General features: G+C 36.8%; 1 protein-coding gene across 1 annotated transcript in view; it reads right to left on the bottom strand.

The window, feature by feature from the left end:
• LOC145984270 (UBX domain-containing protein 7) overlaps nt 1-20,507 on the bottom strand; it is a 41,833-nt gene extending 21,326 nt beyond the window's left edge. Inside the window, exons 1-2 of the mRNA XM_083117900.1 lie at nt 20,343-20,507; nt 3,040-3,306 (exon numbers count right to left, since the gene is read on the bottom strand). Coding sequence (XP_082974026.1) covers nt 3,040-3,306; nt 20,343-20,400 — 325 coding nt within the window. The 5' untranslated portion in view covers nt 20,401-20,507. The remainder of the gene's footprint in view (nt 1-3,039; nt 3,307-20,342) is intronic.
• Between the last annotated feature and the right edge of the window lie 206 nt (nt 20,508-20,713).

Genomic DNA, 20,713 nt, shown 5'->3' with positions numbered 1-20,713 from the left:
GGCAGGGTTTCTATGACATCAAGATGAAACTTCTCAGAATGTCCAGCACTGTAAACCATGCAACGCTCTTGTTTTTTAAGAGAAAAAAGAAACATATTTAAGAGCATCGCAACGCAACTTACACAGAAACTTACAGAAAAATATAAGTAAGCAAAAGCATAAATTTCCCCACAGTTAGTGCTAGAAAGAACTGAAAAAAAAAAGCAGTTCTGGATCCATTCTATTTTCTTCATAGTATTTCTTCTTTTAATTTTTGTGGATCCTGTGGTTCAAATATCGATTTTTGGGGGGGGGGGATGTTCTTGGTTTACAAAACACGAAGTACTTCCTGCTTTCTTGTGTTTACTATACTTACAAATGACAAGATTGATCAAGATTTTTGTTCTCGAGGTGACAGACATACTTACTGAAACAGAACCTTTTCCCTAACACATCTTACTTTCACACCAGGGATGGCCAAAAATATCAGGATTCTGGAAAATGTAAAAATCTCGATTCAAAAATTCTACTACCCGGATTTCGGAAGCAATCCGAATTTCGGAGAGAGAAGTTAAACAATTTTCCCTTGTTTTTATTTATTTATTTTTTAATTATTTTTTTTTAAGAATAGAATTAGCCATCTATACACATCAGGTACGAACACTGTTATCATCATCATCAATGTAGGAATGACCCCTTCCCAGGTTGAAAGATTGACCCTGATGTTTGGCAAGTCTTGCGATGACTAAGTAAAAATGTCACGTTTTGCCACTGCTTCCGATGTCAAAATGTCATCAACAAACCTGCTGCATTACAGTAGCAGAGGTGTTTTTAAAGAATGCTTCCACAACAAATGCTCTTCTGATGAATGCTCCTGATGACTGAAGGCTTCAAACTGCTCTAGTCGGGGATGTCTGTTTCACCACGCCAACTACAAAGATATTGGTATGGCACCAAATTTAAATCATCTAATTGTTTCTGCCCTACCCTGTATATACTGTATAATGGAAAGGTGGTCATGTTGCATATCAAAATGAACTAGAGTTTGTCAAGAAACACTGTGGTGTTCTCAATTTTATTGCCACTCTATCAGTCTCACATTGCTATTCTGCCTCTTGGGTTTAATTGTAACGATGATGAATTGACAAAATGAGTGATGATCCTTTTAATTTCCAATTTCAATGTTCTGTCATCTTGACTGTTCCAAAATCCAACAGTGAATGAAGAGAAGTCAGCAAACTTTAGAAAGCAAAAAATTACATGAGAATGACTAAAGTTACAACAAACTGAACACACCTTTGTGTTTCTCGTCGACTTCCAGCCCATTTTGATGGCTACTTTTCCATGTAAGAAAATGAAGTTGACTATAAGATGGCAGCTTTCAAGATGCTGGCCATGTTGGTAGCATGGCCCTGGATGGTTTTTCTCCCTCGCCCACATCATGTGTCAGGACAATGGAATGGTGTTGTGTCATATTTTATAAGGATGATTCCACACATTTGGCCCAACACAAAGAGGAACCAAACATGGCAGCTTTTACATCTTGTATTCTTCTTATTTTACATCACTTTGGTGAAACTTTTTGATTCATCACAACAATAAGGATGAAGAACGACTAGATGAAATTGATGAGAGAACACACACTTATGCCTGGGCTGAGACTCGGAACCTTTCATGGTGATATGAGTTAACCACTCTTATGTGCTCAGTCAAAAACCGCATGATGCAAACAACTCATTGACAGCTAAGGGCTGCCAGACACTTTTTCATTGGCTGATGCAGTCAGCAAATTGTGTCCCATCACCACTGTTTATCTGTTGGGTCCACTGCTATTGTTTTCAGGTAGTATCCAATTGTCCTCATCGACGTTGGGTGAACACTGAAATTTTGAAGCCTCATCAGGAATTGAAACTAGAACTGCTTGCACCAGAGGTAATAGCATTAACCATTAGGTTATATGAGCTCTGTACCCCACTAGCCAGGTGGATAACACCACAATAAATATTATGGCTGTGAATAGAATTTGAATCTTACTTGTGTAGAAATAAAATAACATCTCGTAAGTATGTAACACCTTTTTAGATTACACAAATATTCCAAATCTTTTCATACAAAAACAAAGTAGCCAAAATATTAAGTGTTCAACATTTAAGAATTTTAACAAACATGATTTCTTGTACATTTTTTAGTACTAAGCTAACGCTAATGCTAACGTCTTGGTATCAGCAGATACCAGTAGTATAAGAATCAGAGAAACGGAAAGTGCATGCATATTCACGTTTATTAGGGAAAAGTCACTGATAGTGACTAAATCACAGAAGATATATCACAAACAATATATATTATCACTTAACAACATCTCAATTTGCATGTGCACTATGAATTGAAGTGGTATTGTTTGTAAAAATATTGAATATTGTGAATGGAGGCTTTCCTGCATATTGTAGCAGAACAAGGACACATGTTTTGATGGATCAGCATACTTTATTTCACTTTGCATGCAAGTGAAAGAGCAGTACTACTAAAAATGTCGACAGTTTATGCCTGCATCCAGTTTATTTGCTCTCAGTCCAGCAAAATCGGGGTGACATTTCATACTATTGCCTATAGAACAGATATCATGAATCAGAACAAGTTTCAAAGCAGACGAAGCCATTTAGATTCACCAGCTCTGGAGGTTGGTGTAATATGGACGTCATGGTTTAACCTGGTGTATGCTTTGGTGGACACTAGTGAAATCTGGAAAGCGCACTAATTATCCTGGAGGGTATGCAAAATTCGAAGTTTCCTTTTATTTAGCACAAAGATTGTGTGAAAAATTTTAATATGCTGATGTAATTCTTGAATATTTTGAAGCAAAAATCAGGTACATTGATGCATACAATTGGAATGGAATACTCATCCAATAACATTAATCAATATTTTGAACAACCGTTAATTGTTACAATTTCCAAGCATCAGTATCGGCGAGAGTCGGTATGGGTACCAGTTCAAAGTGGTATCAGCTCAACCCTAGTACTAATCTATATTGATATTTGACAATTTAATAGTGGAACTTACTTGTCTCTACTTGGAAATCTCTAAATGGATTAAATACTGTATTTCTGGCTCGCCTCCTCCTTGGTGCCACTGGATAAAGCACAGAATATGGATCCTCTACTAAAGTTTCACGTTGGGCTGGAATAGGTGGTCTCACTTCCTCCTCTGCAGACTGGTTGTGTTGTAAAATAACACTGTCTGTCATTCCTTCCAGGTGCATATTTACAGCTGATTCAACATTCCATAGACATGCTTCAAGAAGATTCTTAGCTACATCTTCAGTCAAGCCTGAAAAAAAAATGATAGGGTCTTGTGATGTTAGTACAAGTACTTAGAGTAAAATTTTCTTCAATATCATGAAATGTTATTCCACTAGAACTAGTGCATCTTGAGATATAAGATTTGTTTCTAATATTTCCATATTAAGCACAGCAGCTGCATATTTAAGCTAATCATGACCATGGTGGCTACAGGCAAGCAGAAATGAAATCCCCTGACATTTACAGGTTTTCCAGGACAAATTTCCTGACATGGATGTACAGCTTCCGTGAATGGCTTGTTCTCATATTAGCTTACAAAAATTTACTTCATTTCTCTATGATTTATATTCACACTGGCAAATAGTGAATTTGGAAAAATATTGTAATTCATAATCTGAGGAGAGATTTTATCACATGGAAACAGGCTTAAATAATATATTTGATAATTTTTTGAGTTACGACGAAATGAGACTAGAGTGAATTAGTTATTTTTACGAAAGTTATTTTGAATTCTTCTTAGTCTTTCACGTTATTATACATATGTTGATATGTTTGATTTGATTTAGTTTATTTTACTTCGCGTTTTGTGCCTCTTGGCTAATTTGCGAAGATGGGGATGAGTGATGAAATGATGAAATTGATGAATGGACATTCACAAACAACCAAGCCCGACCGGGATTCGAACCCGGGACCCTTGGCGTCGCAGCGCGATGTGCTAACCACTCGGCCACAGGGTCGGGCATATGTTGATATGTATAGGCCTATGGGCTGAATAAGAAAACTAAGTCACAAAACACGCAAATAACCACAGACTATCAAATATCAAGTTTTAAACATGCCTACCCTGCATAAAACTGGTTCTCAGAACTATGTATATGTTCTGAAAGTGAAGCAATGGGACCATGCAAAACAAAGCCATATTTCCTTACATTATCCAAGGAACTTCTTCAGTACAAACATTCACAATATTCGAGTAGAGTGTAACTGACAACATGCAGTTAGCATTATTGCTGGGAGAAAAAAAAAAACATTTATAGATGGGGAGTCTACTGCATTGCACAGGCATCTGAACGATGCAGTAGCTCATTAAAACAGAAACTTGTGGTTGATCACAGCATCCGCAAGTTTATATATGAGGGGCATCCAGAAAGTAAGTTCTGCTGGCCTTAGTGGTTGGTGCACAACACACGTATACAGATATGAAAATGTGGTATGTGACTGTAATTGGGTGCAGTCGCAGTGCTGTAAATGGAATACATTTATAACAGTGCTAGGAGAAAGATGGCAGCTCTCATACAGTCTCCTGCCTACTGAAGTAAGTGCTGAAATCAGATGTCTGCACGCTCAGAAGCAGATGCCAGCAGAGCTCCACCGACAATCCTGTCAGATGTAAGGACTGGACTTCATAAGAGAGAGTATGGTCAGACGATGGTTAAATGGAAAGGCTGACACACTGTGCATGGCCACAGCTGAGTGCACATGTACTCTTTTGCATTATTTCAAGTGGGAGGTCCAACCTCACACGTACCAACTTCCATCAGCTAAAGCGATTTCTGGCAGAAGATACATTATGACTTATGATAGTGAGGCAGAAACATGACATGGACACAAAATTTAGAGCCATGCTACAAGAAATGCCAGAACAACGGTGATGAATAAGTCAAAAAGTAAGTTATGGGTCGCTATAACTAATACAATAAATGTCAATTACTACCAATGTTCTTGTTTTAATTTATGACTGATCGGAACTTACTCTCTGGATGTCCCTCATATAAAGTAATAGCCTAGTAAATTCAATCAAAATAGATAAAAAGTGAAACATCAGTAGAGCTGCAGAGGAACATCGATTATTGAGTAAAGTGATTATTAGTATATTAAAATTGTTTAGCTATTTATTATTACTTTATTCCATAGCATTGGACATATACTACCCCCCCCCCGGTAGTAGATTAAAAAACATCTATCCTGAGGTTAACAGAATGGAGAAGAGAAGGGTGATTTGCAAAGTGAGTGTAGAACGTTGTCAATTTTTTAAGTTGACAGGTACGTCCAAAAAAATTCACACACATAAATGGAGCCTAAAGTTTATCCATTGAAATGTCGTATCACATGAAACAAAAAATCGGATGCAGGAGAGTGCCATGTATTAATTTTCTGTTGGATGTCATAGTGAGATATTTGGTTGCAATTCGACATTAGTTGGATGGCAATATCCGACAACAATTGCATCCATCAATGAACCCTAATAATGTTCATCCGACAACATGTTGTACCATGAAATCTGAAAAAATAGGTTGCATTACAAGCCCTCATTGGTTTCCATGTTCCTTCAGAATGTTTGACAAAATGCCATACTTTGGTGTTGGACATCTGTCGGATGGAGCCTTAGTGAGTGCACCCCCCTCCACCCAGAACTTCTCTGGTTGACAACTACACTCCCTCATTACTCCCATACAAACAAGAGAAAATGATAAATCAGTACATTTTTAAATGTGATAATTAAAGATTCATTAAATGTGCCAGTCCTGCCTGGCAGTTTCAATGCATCACATCTAGAGCTCAAAGTAAGTAACATTTGTCGAAAAAGACTAAATTCCCTGACTTCTTTTGACCTCTGAAATTACCTGACTTTTCCTGGTATTCCAGGTCTGTCGCCACCCTGATGACAATGAGGCAAATGATGACTGGCTGATGCAAACGGATGAAGGAACACTTACAAAGGAATACCCACACCTAAAACCCTGAACCTTTGGTGATGAAATTGTGAGTCAACCATTCACCATGTAAGCCACTGAGTGGCATGGGCTCAAACTCAAACATGTTGTCACTGAAAACAGATAAAATGGCCAAAAAGCATTCTATTTTTTGGGTTACCCAGGAAGTTTGTCACCTCATTTTTTAAATGATTTCCAGGCAGCTACTTCAACCATTGACTAAAGATTACAAAATTTTCTAACCCACAGGATTTCACATAAATGTAGCAAAAGCCACTTATATATTCTAAACAGGGGTGACTTCATTTATACACCCACAGAATGATTTTTGCAGTCGCCCTAGTCTGAACCAACTAATGTTTGAGTGTGTTGATGGAGCTGGGTGGTTTTTAAGTCCACTTTATGCACATATAGGCTAAGCAGGACTGGATCCACAGTTTAAAGTGGTATCGCAACCACTGTGCCTCCACTGGGAATCAAACCTGGGAGCTCTTGATTACAAGGGAACAATGTTACCACTATGCAATCGACGAGGCCGGGAGCATTGAACTGAATCACAGAACTCACTTCTTAACCACATGGACTATGGAAACGACTTCACAACCCTTATGTCTGACGAGTGGGGTCTCGTTGTTTTGAATGCCAGAGGACATGTGGTTGTGCGATGTAATGTAGTTCCCCGCTTCATTTGACCTCTGCTTCTTCTCGACAGCTTTTCATCTGCAATTGACACATCCATAATGCAGGACACAAACTGTGAAACATTTTGACTTTGTGTTATACATTAGAATAGACTGTAAGTTTAAATTATCACAAACAACTGTAAGGGAAGCTGTCATAATATGCTTTTTGCATAGCAGTATCATTTGCAATCTCTAACAGAAAAAAAGTTGATCACTGACTGTGTAATGAATTTTCAAAACCATGAAAATTAGCATGTGCAAAAATAAAACTTTCATCCTGAAACCGCCAAATACGACCTCCCTTGGGTTTGTTTTGTCTTGTTCTCTCCCCGATTGTTGTCTCAATGAATGATCATGCCAGCCAGTAGCCAGAGAAGGTACATAGCAGGGATTTCACAACATGTACGATTGCTTTGGGAGAAGTCATTCATGGGCATTGGAAGAAGGTTGAACCAGTGTGGAAATTGGCATTGTTCGTTGCAAATTACAAAAAAAGCAGAAAGCTTGTTGTTTTTATTGTTAATATCAGAAATAAAGTTTACTTAGTATTCAAACAGAACAAAAGCAAAAAATGCAATAGATTGTAAACATTGAGTGTAAAATACAAGAACCGAGCTGTTTCGTGTTTCAATTTTCTACCATTTTATCCAAAGAAAAAATGATTCCACAGTTTTCAAAATTCCAAAAATAGAGTTGTTTGTGTGAGATCAAACAACATAAATTATATGAGAAAAATTTTCCCCGTAACTTTTAAACCTTTTTCTTGAAAAATGTGTGCAAATGTTAATTACAATATAGAATAACTGTGCATTTCAGTACATGACCAGTACAAAATGTAAGAAGATAATGAAAAACAGCTGTGCTGGAATTCACTCTGCTGGTGGATCAAGTAAAAAATCTCCTCAAGGATATAATATTTCGAAAAACATTGGTTTATTTAGTTTATATCAGTTATTATTGTATAATAATCAAACCATGATATTATTATTATTTCTACTATTCGAAGATTTCTACAAAAATTCTGGCCAATCCCCATGATGCCATTCGGTGCAGGAGTCAAGAAATAACTCTTTCAAATGATAATGTACTTATCTGATGCCATATTTGTGATCTGTAATCACTACAAAGAGGACAAATGGTGGTTAGGCCAAGGTGAGGAGAAATCAGGGGGGGGTGGATGACTGGTGTGCTTGGGGTTGCTTTTCATTGTTATTTATTATCATCATGATAGAAGATATAAAATAAAGGGCTGGTTTGTCTTTTCTTCACATTTCAGGCCAACTACCAGTGTTTCACAAATGCATAGAGCATCTTCTTTGTTACCTAAACAAGATAGAGATATCAGCTTTTTATTTATCAGTTGAATAAATAGTAAAGTAAACTTAAAACACGAATTGCTCATATGCATTGACCATGCATTAGAAATCTGTAATTAATGAGAAATGGCTGTAGGAACATGTCAGGTTCCGAATAGTACCCTTGGAAATATGGTGATCCATAATAAACACGGTTCCAACTTGTTTTGTTATTAAATTTTCTGAGTATGCATGCAAACTATCCTAATGGACAAAAAAAATAAATAATCTAGCAACATAAAAGAGAATAATTCAATAAAACACTTAATTTGGTGGCGTGTCCCCTGTCCTTTTGACCATTTCTTTAATAAAAATCCAGTCAGGACAAAATGTGGCAAAATATAGGCTTCACCACTAAAAATAGACCTAACCTCTCACATGGTCATATCTTCCCTTTCAAATACCATGAGCATGGCATTATCTTTAGTAAAATTATTTTTCAGACAGTTAATGAATTAAATAAAGTTTAGCACAAAATGGCTAAACGGGACTGGATCTAATTGCAATTATAGTTCTATAGAAATGGAACCCGGAACTTCTTGATTACAAGATTATAACGTTCATGCTGTGCCATCGGGAGGACTTCAATGAAGAACGCAACAAGAGAGATTGTATGCGAATTTACATCGATGGACACAAAGTGGTAGTCAGATCTTTGATAATTGCGTTTGAGTCGATCTGCATGGCGGAGCGTGCTACATAGGGAAGGGGTTTCAGGTTCGAATACCAGCCTGAGCATGGATGTTCTTTGAAAGTAGTCAGTCAGTTTCATCATAAATGTTTCACCTGAAGGAGTATTTCTCATTTAATCACTGTCAATACAAATAATTGTGGCATTGCTTCTACTTCATCCAAGCTCCTAATGCTAGCACCTTGTAATCAATGGGTCCCTGGTTCGGATTCAGTGAGATGTAAAAGTGGATGTTAAGAGAACATTTGGTTTTATCCTTGCAATTGTCTTGGAATTTGTGTCTGCCCATTATCTTTCCAACATTACATTCTGTCATATGTTTACAGCATACTTTGTGACCCACCCAGGAACATTTCTATGCATCCACCTATGCTCGCAATGGTTAAAATAAAGCAGTCAATTTCGTATCCCATTTGTCTAAAATTATTTTTGCAGGATACTGTACATAAGATGAATTTCATAAGAATACGTAAATTATTTTTGAAATAATTTAAGTCAAGCCTCTAGGTGAAAGTAAAGACAAAGAAAACACTTTTTCACAATGCAGCTTATTGTGCAATCAGAAGTCAGAACCAGAAGTATGGGCACACTTTTCCTTTGCCGGTGGAAAGACAGTAACGGTTTCCAAAAAGAGGAAATGTTTCTGGCTGCACCGGCCAGTCACTGGTTGTTTCGTAACTAAATACCCCACTGTGTCATTCTGAAAAGTTGGCCTTGACTACTCGCAAGTGGCAAACATTTAGAGCTCCCTCCTTCCGAGGGCCGGAAGAACCATACTGCTATCCCTCCCCCCTCAGTCAGGCAATTTCTAGGCTTTAGACCAGCAAGGTTTTCGCCGACACATGATTTTGCGGACAAAATTGTTCACGTGGCGACTGTGCAGTTTTAAATTATCTATATTACAGGAAGTAATATAAATATATAGCTATGGTCTGAATGTAATGCACTCAAATTGAATTCATCTAAGTCTTACATTTTAACACTAGGCATAACGAGTAACCTTAAAAAGTTAGAACAATTAAAACTCCCTCTCCCTATGCTGAATAATTCCAAAATACAGAAAGTAGAAACAGCACGCAACCTCGGCATAATATTGAACGAGAATCTACATTGGGATCGACTCTCAAACGCAATTATCAAAGATCTGACTTTCTAGAATACTTCCACTTTGTTTCTATCGATGTAATTTCGCATACAATCTCTCTCGTTGCGTTCTTCATTGAAGTCCTCCCGATGGAACAGCATGAACGTTATAATCTTGTAATCAAGAAGTTCCGGGTTCCATTTCTATAGAACTATAGTTGCAATTGGATCCAGTCCCGTTTAGCCATTTTGTGCTAAACTTTATTTAATTCATTAACTGTCTGAAAAATAATTTTACTAAAGATAATGCCATGCTCATGGTATTTGAAAGGGAAGATATGACCATGTGAGAGGTTAGGTCTATTTTTAGTGGTGAAGCCTATATTTTGCCACATTTTGTCCTGACTGGATTTTTATTAAAGAAATGGGTCAAAAGGACAGGGGACACGCCACCAAATTAAGTGTTTTATTGAATTATTCTCTTTTATGTTGCTAGACTATTTTTTTTTGTCCATTGGGATAGTATGCATGCATATTCAGAAAATTTAATAACAAAACAAGTTGGAACCGTGTTTATTATGGATCACCATATTTCCAAGGGTACTATTCGGAACCTGACAACATGTTCCTACAGCCATTTCTCATTAATTACAGATTTCTAATGCATGGTCAATGCATATGAGCAATTCGTGTTTCAAGTTTACTTTTATAATTTAATCAACTGATAAATAAAAAGCTGATATCTCTATCTTGTTTAGGTAACAAAAAAAATGCTCTATGCATTTGTGAAACACTGGTAGTTGGCCTGAAATGTGAAGAAAAGACAAACCAGCCCTTTATTTTATATCTTCTATCATGATGATGATAAATAACAATGAAAAGGACACCAGTCATCCTCCCCCCCCCCCTGGATTTCTCCTCACCCTGGCATCATCACCATTTGTCCTCTTTGTAGTGATTACAGATCACAAATATGGCATCAGATAAGCTGATGTAAGTACATTATCATTTGAAAGACTTATTTCTTGACTATTGCACCGAATGGCATCATGGGGATTGGCCAGAATTTTTTGTAGAAATCTTCGAATAATAGAAATAGTAATCATAATATTGTGGTTTGATTATTATACAATAATAACTGATATAAACTAAATAAACCAATGTTTTTCGAAATATTATATCCTTGGGGAGATTTTTTACTTGATCCACCAGCCAAGTGAATTCCAGCACAGCTGTTTTTCATTATCTTTTTACATTTTGTACTGGTCATGTACTGAAATGCACAGTTACTCTAAATTGTAATTAACATTTGCACACATTTTTCAAGAAAAAGGTTTAAAAGTTACGGGGAAAATTTTTCTCACATAATTTATGTTGTTTGATCTCACACAAACAACCTTCTTGCATACAACTTATCCTGTCATACCAATGTATAATTTAGAGCATTCATTCTTTGTAACACAGGAGAAACACACTTTCGGCTATTGTCCCATACGTTTCTCATGTAACTTTCAAATTTTGTGTTTTTGGCTAAATGACACGTGATACACGGAAACAAATTGCAGATCAGTTTTTGTCATGCACGTATACATTAGAATCACACATTTTCATCTAAAGGACAAATTTCATGTTGTGCAGTGTTGTCAAAATTGCATGATAATATGCAAAGTTTCCAGTGACAAGAATATAGCAATCTATGCACAAATGTTTCCTCTAGTGAACTATCTTGTTGGATTTCTAATATTGTTCCTGTGAAATAAGAAATTTAAGTGGAAACGCATATCACTGTATTTTGTGGTTCTTTATTATTTTGCTCTTAATATAATTATAAAATCTATGCTTTGAAGTGATAGAACACATGGGACGGTCACGAAGAACAAGACCCTACAAGCAGATGATCAAAATTCAATTTCAGAGCAACGCAATCACGGTAACAATTTACCATGTAAATGAATGCGAAAGATTGTCAAGATGACGACCGTAGTCGATCCCCTTAAGGAGTATAGTAAGGAATATCAGATGAGAGAGAGTATAAGGATTTGAGGTGGTGTTATAAGTGTTATAAGTCCACTTAGCACAGAAAGGCTAACTGGGACTGGGCCTACTGTTTAAAGTGGGATCCGAACCACTATGTGCCTCCACCGGGTATCGAACCTGCGGCCCCTATTACAAGGCGATGACGCTACCACAGTGCCATCGAGAGGTCCAGAGAGTATAAGGAATGAGGGGATTTGACAGTGTAAGGGTAGAAGCTGTGGGACAAAATACACATTGACACATAAAATTAAATGAATGTGTGACGAAAATATCCATAAAATTCAATCTACTTTCAGGACAACAAAATTTGCTTGCATTTATTCTCTTTGAGCCGAATCCATCTCCAGACAGGCAGAAGGGTGGGAATCATCATCACTGATTTTCCTGAAATTTTAATATGTGAAACTGTGAGAGAATCTGAGAAATACATATTATTTACTTTAATTTTCACTCGTGATGTAGCTGTTCAAAGTTGACCATGTGGCAGCCATTTTGGATCTGCCAAATTTTTAAATTGCAATATCTTCGTAACAAATAAGAGACAAATGGATGAATCTTTTTTGCTTTGAAGTATTTGTGTTTCTACATATTATAAAGAAATAATATCTCCAAAACCAACATTGTAACAGCAATTAAAATATAAACATTTTTTTTATTTTTAGAAATTGTTTATCTCAAAAATTCTAAAAAATATTACAGGAGTTGTATATCTAAGGGTACTACATATCCTGAAAAGAGGAGCATGCCATTTTGCTTCTCGAATTTTTAATGAATTTTCTTTTAAAAATCTATTTTCGGACAAATTTGAAACTCTGGAAATTTTACATTAATACACTTATAAATTGTTTTATGAAATATATATTATGCATCCATGCCATGAGACACTGTTTGCTGAAGCAATTAAAAAAAACAGTTCTAATATAACAAAGACAGTGAACCTATTGTCCCAGTCCATTATAAGCACTGAACAGTTGCTGAATAGATTTAGTGTCAGCATGGAATGAACTATTGCTGATGCACCAACAGGGACAGGAGGATCAATTGTCTTTAGAATATCATGCAACTGGATAGAACATGTGTGATCAGCTTGCTGTTTCTTGTCAGGAAAGCGGTACCCACTGGATGGGCCATGACGTAGCATGAAGTTAACAGTAACTTCATGTAATTCATTGCTGACCTGTGTAACTTCTGCCACCCACCATTCACCTTCATACACACAGACCACAAACATTCCAGTCTTTAAACTTTGGAGATCATGCGGTTTAACAGCTGTTATATCCTTACTGTTGTCAAATGAAACATATTCCATGATGCTTCCCGCTGTTCTTGAAATGGAGAGCTTGTTTCCGTCGTAAGCCCACACATGAGATTTTTGGATTCCTTTCATTGGTCTAATTGTTTTCCAATCTTCCAGTTTTCTAGCTCAAATCTTAAACATCATCATTGCGTAAAAGCATCAACCTGATTGCAGTAGAGTACTGTGTAACTGTTTGGACAAAATCTGTTGCACTCTGAGTGGCCTGTATTACAGGCTTAGATAGATTGTGTTTAGTGGCATGATATTTCACTAGACCTCCGACCCCATCACATGGTCCCTTTCCATGTCCAGTTGCACTAAAAAACCATTCTGAGGGACCTGGTGATTTTGAAACTTCATACAGTTGAAATTGGTTTTTAAAGTGACTAGCAACCCCATCTGAAAACCAAGGTTTTCTTTGATCTTCTAAAGTGCTAATGAAGCATGAGACGAATCGTGTCCTGTGTCATCACTAATAATTTCAAAACTTGTTGTCTAATTGTTGAAATAGGTCACTCTGTAAAAATTGATATTAGGTCCCCTGTAGGTCCTGGTAGAACAACAGACCAATTTTCTGCAAAATCACAATGAATGACTAAATGTTGAGCAGATGTTTTTAATTAGTCTTTAGTATGGGAGATGTATTTTCTTTGCACATTTTTCATATAAATATGGGTTAAGGCCTTCACAGTCCATTTGGGAAATTCTGGAAGAAAATAATAGATTGCCACAGTCTTTTTTTAAAAGTTGACAGCCTTCCCATGTTGCGTAGCTTACTTCATCTTTCTCTTCTGCTGCTTCTTCAAGTCGTAAGGTTTGTAGAGTTACTCCACCCTGACCTGGACATTTGTGACATTCTTGTAATAAGCATGATTCACTCTCCATAGGACACACAACTAATGATAACACCTTACTCACAAGATTGTCTGAAGAATTACTTTCTTGCAGCAGGTTTTTCAGGGTAGCTACACAGAGATTGAAGTTTGAACAGTACACACACACACAAACATCTCTTGTTGGATGTGGTATTACCCACTTAGGATGCAAAGAGAAAAAATATGTTCTACCTATCTTTATTTCTGGATACTCATGTTTAAAAAGGATGTTTCACTGATACTCCTTGCCATATAGCATTTTATTTTGGGAATTCTTTGACCATTTTCTATCACAGTAACAGTATCATTTTTATACTGCTGTCTGTAAGTCCTTGTTCATAATGGGATGTCCATGGTAGGGGTCTGTTATGCCAAACATTCCTTTCTTCACCACCAGTCTTCGTGATTTGTCAATCATGTGTTTGGTAGAATTTGGGATGTGTTCTAATATTTGCTGTTTAGTAACAGATCTGGGAACAATAGACATAACTTGAACCTTTTGGTTGTAAGTTGTGCATGACTCAACAGCTGTATTTATATTTTTAAACCATAATTCACAACACTCACAGTGTGGAATAACATTATGTTCTGCCAAATGGGAGGTCGATTCAGCTTGAAAAATTCTGGACAGACTCCTTCCAGTTGACACATCTACTGCTGCTACAAGCTCTTTTCGTTTTCTTCTTACATATGATTGTGGATTGCCTTTCAGGTAACCAGGCTTTCTAACAGGTGACACTCCAACTGCTGATGCTGTTGTATTTAGCTGCTGCAACTCTTCATTTTCAGAGACAAAGGGTGTGTCATTGCCATCTTCAGTTGCAACAGTAGTAGGTGGCTCGTATTCTTCATTACGTAATCTATTGTAGCATTTGGAGCACAAGTGATGGTTTGGATTCACTTCGTCATTAGGAAACCTCTCAGAAAACACATCACTTACAACACCAACCACAATAAAGTGTGGTCTTTTGCTTGTTTTGTAACACACTTTCTTGTGCACATGACCGTAATCTGCACATTTAATTCTGTACTGTCACCATTGTGAAGCCATTTTTTCCTCTCAGCAGACCGGTTACAAAAACCTATGAATTGGGATCCTATGTAATTACCTACAATGAGTAATCCTTGCATAAAAGCTTTCAAGCACTCCTGGACCACAAATTTGGTGAACTGCTCTCTTTTTGTTTGCCTGTTGACAACTGAACTGTGCATTCCATGTCCTCCCTTTTAAATGCTAGGCCAAACATCCAGAATTATCTGAAAAATTCAAGAAAGTTCTGTTACATTCTGGAATTATCTGGAAGGTTCCAGCCAGTTCTAGAAGGTTCTGTTACATTCTGGAAGGTTCCAGATTGTTCCAGAACATTTCCATGGTTCCAAATTTGTCCAAATTTGAAATTAAAAAAAAAATCATTAAAAATTCGAGAAGCAAAATGGTGTGCTCCTCAGAGACTATGATTTCCCCATTCTCATTTTCACTGCCTGTCTGGAGATGGATTGGATCTTTACTTCTAATAGGAATTTTCATGCAGCATAAGTGAAATAGATAGATTTGGAATGGGGTAGCATTCATTTTCTTTCCAAGTAGACTTAAAACACCAATCAATTAAAACCTATTGCCTAATATAACAACATTCCAAACTTTTTGTGAGCAGTGTACATCAGGGTTAGCGCCAGGGTGGTGATTGTGCACCCCTTTTCAAAAGCTATGTTCGACCTAAAACACTAACTCTTAACGATATCATATATCATCCTGTCATATTGAGTGCTTAATGTTAGGTATTGAAGTGAGACCACTGTTATTGTATAAGAAAAAGTGACTTGATAATTACATGAAAGTGACTACATGATTTCGTATTTGTGGTGTTCCTTTCTATTTCAAATAACAGAAATTCAAGCTGCATAGGGATTTATTTCTTTAACCCAATGCACACAAATGAATACTCAGCAGTTGCTGTTTAACGTATTTAATATTTGATCAATAAGTGAATTTTATACACCTCCACTTGTTGTACTGCAAAGGTTCAAAAGTGTCTTTTTAAAGGAATGGGTTATTTTATTTTGTATTTCACTATATAGTTCAATAAGTCTGAATATTTGTACTCTATGATCACTTTCCTTGAGTGTAAGATGTAATATATGTCATCATGGACTCCAAGACAAGGAGGGGCAAGAGGTACCACGATCTCCCCTGGAAAATTGATGTCAACCTAAAATTATATATTTCACACATTCATTTAATTTCAGTCAAAGTAATTTATGCTAATTATTATAAGTGAATCACAGGAACATGATAACTTCAAACTGAAGGAGTGCTATTTTCTAGTCCCCCCCCCCCCTCCAAGGAAAATCTTTCAAATGTCAATGTATGTCATTGGCCTCCCTTGAACAAGCTGTTCCTTTCAAATTTCCAAACATAGTTGATGTGCTAAAATCTAGCAAAAACTGAAGCAGGTTGCAAGTACTAGTCAGTTTCATTTAGCCTACATATTATCATAAATTCCTACTAAAATTTGGTTGGTATTTGATGTAGTGGCTAAAAGTAGTGTGTGTGTTTCATGTTTTCTTATTTTCAACATCTCACCCCCTAAATTTCATTCTGGACCCCTTGCTCACCCCTAGATGATTAATCATGCCACTGCCGCTGATCTACATCCTTGTAGTCAGGCTAGGAAAGGCTGACGAGTGCACATAAACTGGCACACTCATTTGAGCTAAAGATCAGCATCAGAGCCAATCGAGTGTGGCACTCCAGCCAAAGTAAAGGTAAAAAAACAGCACACTGCAATGTTGCTTACCAATAAAGTTTTTCACCTGATGCAGGGAATTTTCTGACTTGCCGAGTGAAAGAAACTGTTACAGGAAAGCCTTGCATTGTAATAAATAATGCAATGAAGTGTCCAATTTTACAAGAGAATGATGGGAAAATAATCGGGAAAAAATGTTCGAGAAACTCAGTATCCCATAACTAATCTTGGGGAAAAAAAAATTGCCTCAACCCCTTCGCTTTGGGAAAAGGTCATATTCATTTGAAAGGAGAAGGGAGTGGATGGTGGTTCTATTACCCCTTTCCCTAGCTTAAGTAACAGCAAAGTTGATGTTCACCCATGAGACCAGTGTTCGAATTCCGACCTACATTGTAATTAACTAGAAGTGGAAGAAAAGTGACACTAACAAAAATTAAATCAAATTGACATTCAAACTGTGGATGGGAGGAAATAAATAATCCAAAGAAATAAGAATCTCTCTCTCTCTCTCTTTCTGTAATGGCCCGAATAACGTGACTTCAGGATCACATTTGTTTTTCTGTCTTATGTAAGCACACTGATTTTCTAGCATGTCATTGGCCACAAAAGTAGGATAAAAATCTCGCAAAATCACTCTTCTTCATCAAATAATTAGTTTAAGAATATAGTAATGTATGCGCCATTGACTTACAAGATTCGTCACCACATATCAGAATCTGCTATTTTGACAGAAGCTTGAGCATGATGATCATTAAGGGTTGGAAACACTAACCTTGCACAAAAGCACGTCTTCATTAATATACACATACAACATTAACTTATATTCTGTGAGCAATGTGTGTACAGCATAGACACACTATACAATGAAGTGTATTGCTTTCAAATGAATGTAATTAGAGAGAAAGGACATTGAAAGTTTGGAACCGGACAGATAAAGATGCAATCTTCAGGCAGGAGAAATCACCTGGATAGTATGCTTTCCGCACTGCGGTTGTGTTAAAGTCGGTAAAACGTCAGATTCGTAAGATGAAATCCTAGGTTCAATTCCCCGTGTGATCAAACGGATGCCACGAAAAGTATTTCACCAAGTCACAAGTTTATACTTTGTTGTTGTTTGTGTGGCAAGAAAATAATTATTGATTGATTTAGGTTATTTTACTTTGCGTTTTGTGCCTCTTGGCTAATTTGCGAAGATGGGGATGAATGATGAAATTGATGAATGGACATTCACATACAACCAAGCCCTAGCGGGATTTGAACCTGGGACCCTTGGTGTCGCAGCGTGATGTGCTAACCACTTGGCTACAGGGTCTGGCAAAAATAATTATTGAACAGACTGTGGGGCATAATTTTGAGTTTGGAACCTATTTTTTCTTTATTGTGTTGTTACTGAAACTCCATATAACCACCACTTCTGATGTTTTTTCTGGCAACAAATCCCACCGGAAGATCAAACTTACTTATATATATATAAATCACAGAATTTAAGTTTGAAACTTTTGATGACATCGGTAAGTGAATATTAATGTCTTCCGTCTTTCATGCGCCACTTCCCTCGTTTCACCTCCTTCCACACACACAAACACCCGACAGACTGGCTGCACACTTGATTCTATATCAGTAATTCCAGGATGAGGAATTTACAGTTAAAATTGTAAAGTCAAGACATTCCTGTTTGTCTGACTGAAGGTGTTTTTATTTAAAACAAATAAAAATAATCTTCAACAATGATTACTGGACGAAAAATATTGATGTTACGTTTAGAAAACAAACGCAAATTCATTTTATTGATAATTAGATATTTAAATTATTTTCAGCATATAAATAATTATTTGTCATATTTTTCATGATTTCTCATCCCTTATCTATCATGGCCGCTGGGGACCTTTCTCCAATAAGAATGAATTTACATTTTTTCTAATCTTTTAAATTATTTAATTTCCGTCCCATTTTCCCTTTCGTGTAATATATCATGCTATGAATATGATTATTACATGGTTAGATTTTGATTTACATCTGTTAACACATAGTGTGGAGATTTAGCGATTACTTAAGATTTTGTTCAATATATACTTTCATGGTGAGGTTATGCAGGTCAGGTTTGGTTCTCTTAGCATTAAAATAGGTAAAAATCTGATATTCCCCAGACACCTATAACTTCGTTTTGTCAATTTTTTACATTTGTACTTACCTATCTACTTCGCGGAACATTCTTTAAGGTGTATTCACGTTTTTCGTCCCGGAATCGGTGGAAAATTTAAAGTAAAAAATTATTTCTGTTTGAAATTTTTGAGTCCAAATTTCCCACAGATTCCGGGCTCCGCCCCTGGGGTAATTGACCTACCACCCCCCAACCGCTAACGTGGCCCCACCTCTGCTCCGGCTCCCCGGCTTTATCTATAGAGTCCCTGTTAAAGGCATGTTAGAAATTGGCCGGAGTCACCTGCCCCCAAATGAGCCCCAAACTTTTGAAGAAATCCATTGCATCACACAAAACACCTTCCAGATGTTAGACAATGCTACAGGAACTTATTACCGTAAGTAGTTTCTTCTGTAAAAATGAAGAAATCTGTCCGGGGAATATCAGATTAGTACCTTAAAATAAAGTCTCTAAATGCATTCTACTAAGGTTTCGATTTACTTCTACATTAATTCCCACTAATCTACGATACTTTCAATGGAAAATACATTGTCCATGGGAAGCAAGCATGCTTGCATAAGGTAATCTTTAAGTTGTTTTTTCCAACATAAATAAGTTTTTTTGAATCCAAACAGTGGTCATTACTTTAAGGAAGTTTCAAATGTTGTGTGACAATGATTATGATAATTATACGATAATTAGTCTTCCTGCTAGGATAATTTGAAAAAATCATGAAAAAATCGGAACAGTTACCATAACTTTTTCTTCGAATCCAAGCAGTGCTCATTACTTTAAGGAGGGTTCAAATTTCGTGTGACAATGATTTCCAAAATTATACAATAATTAATCCTTCTGCTACGAGAATTTGAAAAAAAAATCATAAAACAATCGGAACCGTTACCATTATGTATTTCCATACCCTTGACATTTCTTTCCCTTCTCTTTACATTTCCCCCCTTATTTTCATTACATCCTGAATAGACACGATGAACTCTCTTCGCTGAACGTCACGTCGCTTTTTGCCACTTTTGCCAGATCGCGACGATGAGACTAATGGTAAGTGCTGAAGGAGCACACGTACATTGACAAAACAGGAAACAATGTCCATTTAGGCACAAGTGTCTCGTTGCAATTGCCGCAATATACTACGTAGAAGAGAGGTTGACATCTGACTGTTTCCAAAACACTCACCCCACCCCTTCACACCATCCCCTGGAATTTGAGTGCGTGATGGTGGGTGATAGCTCGGGTTTCAACAATACTCAAAAGTATCATTACAGCACCGCGAACAATGAAAACATTTGGTATTCAGAAGAAGGAGGGTTTCTTAAATATAATCGAACAAGAGGCTTGCACTAAGTATGTTAACTATTAGATTTCGTGCATTATAATGACGTTTATTCGAATGTGCTAGTCGCCACGAGCTTCTTTACCAAAATTACCTGTAATATTCACAACTTGTTCCAAGTCTTGCTTATTTCCCTTATTTCGGAATGCCATGTCTCTACTATATTTTCTACTTTTTTCTGAAATTTGTTACTAGTGTACAATAGAACACCCAATTTTTCCAAAACTCGTTCACTCATTCAAACAGTCTCGCTTCCCTATCTTTATCACAGACTACTTCCATACTCCTGCTGGGATTAAAATATCTGGACCATTTTTGTGTTTTATACAGCACAAAACGGGCCAAACCAACCTGTAAATTGAGCATAAAGTCTACTTAAAACGAAGTAGAAGTGCTTTGTCTATGGTAGAAGTATGTCAAACTTTTCAACTTTTCGAACAAGGGTGATGGACACGTTACCGGGTA

Source organism: Lepisma saccharinum, chromosome 2 (genome assembly GCF_977018435.1).
Source record: "Lepisma saccharinum chromosome 2, izLepSacc3.1, whole genome shotgun sequence".
Classification (NCBI taxonomy): Eukaryota; Metazoa; Arthropoda; class Insecta; order Zygentoma; family Lepismatidae; genus Lepisma; species Lepisma saccharinum.
The sequence above is the reverse complement of the archived record's forward strand: the minus strand, read 5'-3'. Positions and strand labels throughout refer to the sequence as shown.